General features: G+C 57.4%; 1 protein-coding gene across 1 annotated transcript; it reads left to right on the forward strand.

The window, feature by feature from the left end:
• The first annotated feature begins 353 nt into the window (after window positions 1-353).
• Window positions 354-5,520, forward strand: TSPAN10 (tetraspanin 10). The gene is made up of 3 exons (XM_025279697.2): window positions 354-793; window positions 1,936-2,528; window positions 4,416-5,520. The coding sequence occupies exons 1-3, from the start codon at window positions 758-760 to the stop codon at window positions 4,873-4,875; spliced, it is 1,089 nt and encodes a 362-aa protein (XP_025135482.2). The 5' UTR covers window positions 354-757; the 3' UTR covers window positions 4,876-5,520.
• The last annotated feature ends 538 nt before the right edge of the window (window positions 5,521-6,058 follow it).

Below are 6,058 nucleotides of genomic sequence, written 5' to 3' on the forward strand. Positions count from 1 at the left end.
TCACTTTCATGCATTGGAGAAGGAAATGGCAACCCACTCCAGTGTTCTTGCCTGGAGAATCCCAGGGACGGGGTAGCCTCATGGGCTGCCGTCTATGGGGCCGCACAGAGTCAGACATGACTGAAGCGACTTAGCAGCAGCAGCAGCAGCATTTATATATGTATGTATATAATTATGTTGGTCAGTCGCTAAGTTGTGTCCGACCCTTTGCAACCCCATGAATTGCAGCACACCAGGCTTCCCTGTCCTTCACTATCTCCTGGAGTTTTCTCAAACTCATATTCATTATATATATACATACATATATATATATATATATATATATATATATATAATTTCTTTCTTTCAGTGAATAAGTCAGAGGATAAACTGGCATTAAGCTGTGGGCTGGTCTCCCAGGCTATTACTGGGGCCCAGGATCTGATCCTCCAGTTGAGCTGAGGGGCAGCACTGAATCTGCCAGGCTGTCCACACCCGGACCCTCTGGCGATGACCACGAGGCCAGCCCCCTGACAGCTCCCACGTCATGCCTGCACAGAGCAAGGCCAAGAATCTGGGCTCAGGAAGAATTCTCTGCATCTCGACAAGCAGAGGCTGTGTTAAGCCCTAAAATATGACTCCTCACATGATCTGGTCGTGACCACGGCATCCCGGTGGGGCTCACAGCTCACAGAGCGGCCAAGGCCACAGGCAACATCAGGCCTGGTGTCCCAGCCAGAGAAGCCAGCAGGGTTCAGCACACCTGTCCTGGGGAAGGATGGAGGAGGGGGAAAGGAGCCCCCTGCTGTCCCAGGTAAGCAATGACTGCCAGGATTGGGGGTGTTCTCTCTCCGACCCCACCCAGAGCCCCACTGTGTACTGGGGAGGCGGATGCCCTGCTGCCAAGATTGGGGTGGTGCTTTACTAATCAGGTGCCTGAACCACCCCCAGCACCCAGTTCCGACCCTGAAAGGTGACCCAGTGTTGCCCTTGTGTTTAACATGGTGTGGGGTGCATCCACACCCCAAGGATAGCACACACCCAGGGGCCATCACCCATCGGGCCACCGCCACATTTTCCCTGCCCCCACCCACCTGTGACCCAGCCCCCATCGGCCTTCTCATCTCCCTGTTGCCCCCTGTCTAAGGCTGCCATCCACTCAGCCCCGTATGGCCCCTAGACAGGAGATCTGGCAGGTCTCCCTGTGGATCTGGGTGATGGAAGGGTGGGCTCTGGCTCAGTGCAGAAGGGGCTGAAGGCCAACGTCGTCGGCAGCTTGTCCTTTTGCTTTTACTGACGTGAGGTCTGGGGGATGCTGATCAATAACCCTTCTTTCCTCTGCTCTGATGCAATCAGACAGGTGGGGGGTAAAGGGCTCATTTCTTCCTGGGAAACTGGGGACTCTGCCCAGGCCTGGGGTCTTAGCTTCCTCATTCTTCCCACAACCAGACTTCAAGGGCCTGCTGCCCCTTCCCCTACAGAGATGGGGCAGAAGCCCTCCCACACCTGCCTGCCAGTGGAGGGGTTGGGGAACAGGCAAAACTGAGGTGGAGACTGTCCGTCAAGGGACGAAGTTCCATCGATGAAACTGGCAGCTTCTCCCAACCTCATGATCAGTGATCCAGGCCTCTGTTGGGGAACTGACAGGAGGATGGGACCCCCAACCTTTAGCACACCGTTATTCTTTACCTGGGTAAGGTCAGGGCCCCCAAACTTGGCTGAGTGTCCTCCTGGAGGGCAAGGTGGAGTCTTTGGGAGGCCCTGCATCCCACAGAGCCCTGGTCTCCTGGCCACACCCATGTCCCCGAGCTTCTAGGGTCTCTGAACGCCCCCTTCCACCTCCGCTGTCCAGCTTCCTCCCCCTGAAGAGTCTAACCCTGCTCCCAGCTGAGTGTCACAGGGTCTGAGTGAAGGGGGTCGCACGGTGAGACCTCCCTGTTGCTTCTTCCTCTGCAGGAGTCTGGAGGTCAGGAATCACCCCTCGCCGGGAGCAGCCCCCTCACTTCCAGTCGCCCAGGACTAGCTCCCTGGGAGGACCCGGCCTGGAGGGCAGGCCTTGGGGGGTTCCTGGCCTGCTTGCTCCCCTCAGAAAGCAGCTGCCTCAAGTGCCTACTCTTCTTGTCCAACTTCCTCTTCTCCCTGCTCAGCCTGCTGGCCCTGGCCATCGGGCTCTGGGGCCTGGCTGTCAAGGGGTCTCTGGGGAGTAGTTGGGGGTCCCCCCTGCCCGCAGACCCCATGCTGGGACTGGTGCTGGGTGGGCTGGCGGTCAGCGTGGTGAGCCTGGCGGGCTGCCTGGGTGCCCTCTGTGAGAACACCTTTCTGCTGCGCTGCTTCTCCGGGGGGGTCCTTGCCTTCCTGGTGCTGGAGGCCGTGGTGGGGGCCCTGGTGGTGGCCCTCTGGGGTCAGTTACAGGATGGCCTGGAGCACGTCCTGCACCTGGCCATCACCCACTACCAAGACGACCCAGACCTGTGCTTCCTCATCGACCAAGTCCAGCTGGGGCTGCAGTGCTGTGGGGCGGCCTCCTACCAGGACTGGCAGCGGAACCTGTGAGTCCTGGAGCCCACGAGGGAGGAGGGCTGGAGAGGGGGCGGGCCGCACTCACATGCCCATACTCACTTGTACACACACTCACCTGTACAGGCTCCTCACCCATATACTCACACGTGTGCACACGCTCGTACAGGCACATTTGCACATGTACACGCTCGGGCCCAGCTAGGGCCACGTGATCACGCAGGGATGTTAACAGAGAAACTCAGCTGGCAGACGTAGAAAATCATTTTTGGAGATTGTTGTTTTGTTTTTTCCAGTAAGGACATCATACAAGACATCTCAGTGTCAATTGAAAATAACTTTTAGGTTAATCTGGCTTCCCTTAGAGAAGGAAATGGCAACCCACTCCAGGATTCTTGCCTGGAGAATCCCATGGATAGAGGAGCCTGGCAAGCTACAGTCTATGGGATCGCAAGAGTCGAACATGACTTAGTGACTAAACCAGCACCAGCTTCCCTTGTGGCTCAGCTGGCAAAGAATCCGCCTGCAATGTGGGAGACCTGGGTTCAATCCCTGGGCTGGGAAGATCCCCTGGAGAAGAGAAAGGCTACCCACTTCAGTATTCTGGCCTGGAGATTTCCATGGACTGTGTAGTCCATGGGGTCGCAAAGAGTTGGACATGACTGAGCGATTTTCACTTTCACTTTAGGTTAATCCAGGACATCCCTCTAGACTATGACTCCACGGTTCTCCATCTACCATGTGTGTATGTATGTGTACATGTGTGTGTGTTTAGAGTCACATGGAGACTCTTGAAAACCAGCCACTTGTACCTGAGACTCCCTGAGATGTGCTGAGCCCTTCCTTCTGATTACCAGGCACCCTACAAGCACTCGCAAGGCTTGTTCTCACTGGGTGGCCATGTGTGACTTTGGGTTGGTGGCAGCCCTTTCTGGTGTTGTTATGTTCACCCAGCCTACCAGTTTCCAAGCCCCAGCCTTAGTGAAGCCCACTCTTCAAGGAGATGAGACTGTGCCTGTATGGGGCGGGGGGTGGTGAGGGATGAGCCTGCAGCTCACAGGGCCCTGGACGCTTTGACTAGATGCCTAATCAAAGCCAGGGGCACCTGAGGGCTGCCTGAAGCAGGTGATAAGAGCGACACTCCCTCCAGGCCCTGTGAGCTCCTCCCAAGCCTCCTGTCCCTTGTTGCTGTCCAGTGTGGCCCCTCACACCCCCACCACAACCCACTGATCCCTACAAAAGCCTCTGCCAGTCCTCAACCCACCTTCTCCGGCTCCAACCCTGCTGCTCAGACTAACTCAGCAGCATCTGTGGGGCGAGGCCGTCTTCCTTCCAGCCCCCATCAAACGCTGGCTCCCTCCAACCGTCTTGTGCAGTGTGTGCCTTCTAGCCAAGAAGCATGTGCAGAGGCCTGCCTGGTGTGGGATGAATTATAGAGAACTGGATATTGTGTGTGTGTGTGCATGCGCGCACGCACAGGTGTCCATGTGTGTGCCTCTATACATGCATGCCAGTGTGGATTCATGCTGTATGTGTGTGTGTGTGCATTCATGCCTCTGTACTTGCATGCATACACACGTGCATGCCTGCGTGCCTATGCATGTGTGTGGCCATGGAAGTTTGGAGGTGGGTAGGAGACATTCTGGGAGGCTCAGTGGTAAAGAATCTGCCTGCCAATGCAGGAGACACGAGTTCAGTCCCTGGGTAGGGAAGATCCCCTGGAGAAAGAAATGGCTACCCACTCCAGTATTCTTGCCTGGAGAATCCCATGGACAGAGGAGCCTGGAGGACTACAGTCCATGGGATTGCAAAAGAGTCGAGCACAACTTTAGTGACTAAGCAACCGCAAAGAGACAGTTCACACTGGGGTCCCAGACCAGGGGACCTGCCCTCCAGACTGACACTGTGTGCCCTTCCAGGTACTTTAACTGCAGCTCCCCCGGGGTCCAGGCCTGCAGCCTTCCTGCCTCCTGCTGCGTTGACCCCTGGGAAGGCGGAGCCTCTGTCAATGACCAGTGCGGCTTCGGGGCCCTGGGCCTGGACGAGGACGCGGCCCAGAGGGTGGTGCATCTGGAGGGCTGTGGCCCGCCACTCCTCCAGTGGCTGCGCAGTAACATCCGGACTGTGGGCTGCTATGCCATCGTGGCCGTGCTGGTCCAGGGGATGGAGCTCTTGCTGGCCATCCAGCTGGTGAGGGCCCTGACTGTCCACAAGGGGGTAGCAGGGAGTGGGGGCCTGTCCGGAGGAACCCCAGACCCAATGTCCCGCCCTCTGCTAAACTGGTCCCGGTCTGACCAGCTGGGGGGACAAAAGACCCCAAAAGGATGGGGTCTGGGGCCGCAGGCCTCCCCTCCCCTCCCAGGGCAGATGTCAGAGTAACCTGCCTGGGTGCTTAGGGACACACGGCTTGAACCCTCAGGCCACCTCCACCTACTGACTTCCAGCTTCCCAGGGTTCCCTTTCCCTCACACTGCCTGCTTGCTTGCAAACGCTGCTGTTCCAAGTGTAAGTAGACCTTGACGACGGCCTGGCCAGCATCTGCCTCCCACGGAGGGTGCCAGGCAAAGCCACCTGGCCAGCAGGGAGAGCGGGGGGCGAGAACTGGATGAAATCCTGCTGCCAAGCCCCCAGCTGTGAATTTCACCTTGACTCTCACTTCCAATTTTCACCTCTGACCTCCGCTCCCAACCGCCTCCAAGTCCCACCTCCAAGCCCAGCCTTCGAAGCCCCATGTCTTCACCATAGCCTGGCACCTGCACTCCTCTGGGGCCATCTCCCCCTTTCCTGTCCGTTGAGGCTCAGGCCTCTCCCTCCAGAGTCTGTTTTTTTGGCAGAGTGTAAGTTTTATTGCGATGTATCACTCATATAGTAAATTGCACCAACCTTAAGTGGGCGGCGTGAGGCTTCTTACTCACCTACACACCTGTGCATCCCCTACCACTACCAGGTCTAGCTCCAGCTCCAGCAGAGTTCTTTGTCCCCTACCCAAGGTCACCCCTGTTGGACCTTTGTTACCTTCAGCTCTCATGGCTTTTCCGACCTTCACATAGACGGGATCATGGGGCCCCCTTCTTGAGAGTCACTGCCCAGTCACTGCTGTGTGAACAGAGCCCCACGTCCGTGTGGACATGCACCTGGGCAGTTTCCAGAAGGTGACCGCTAGTAGGGACAGTTTTGTGCAGGTCTATGTGTATATATGACAGCGTGCCCCGCTGTGGGGTCAGGAGTGGAGTTGCAGAGTTGCTGGTGGGCATCTGTCTGGCTTTAGTGGACACTAAGGGTGGGCAGGGGGGCCCAGTTTCCCTGCACCTGTCTCCTCACCTGTGGGGAGCAAACAGGCTTTCTCTCCCCTTAACCCAAGCTCCCGTCCCTGGAGTACGTGAGGCTGCCCGCCTTGCCCCAATCCAGCCTTCAGGAGCCTTCTAACAGCACCCGACGTGTTTCCTCCCCTCAGCCTGGCCAAGGCCCCCCCATCCCTGCCACCTGCGCCTGCGCCATCCACTCCTACTGAACAGATGCTATCCTCGGGCCCTGTCCCCACTGACAGCACACCCCAGACAAG

This window comes from Bubalus bubalis, chromosome 3 (assembly GCF_019923935.1).
Source record: "Bubalus bubalis isolate 160015118507 breed Murrah chromosome 3, NDDB_SH_1, whole genome shotgun sequence".
Classification (NCBI taxonomy): Eukaryota; Metazoa; Chordata; class Mammalia; order Artiodactyla; family Bovidae; genus Bubalus; species Bubalus bubalis.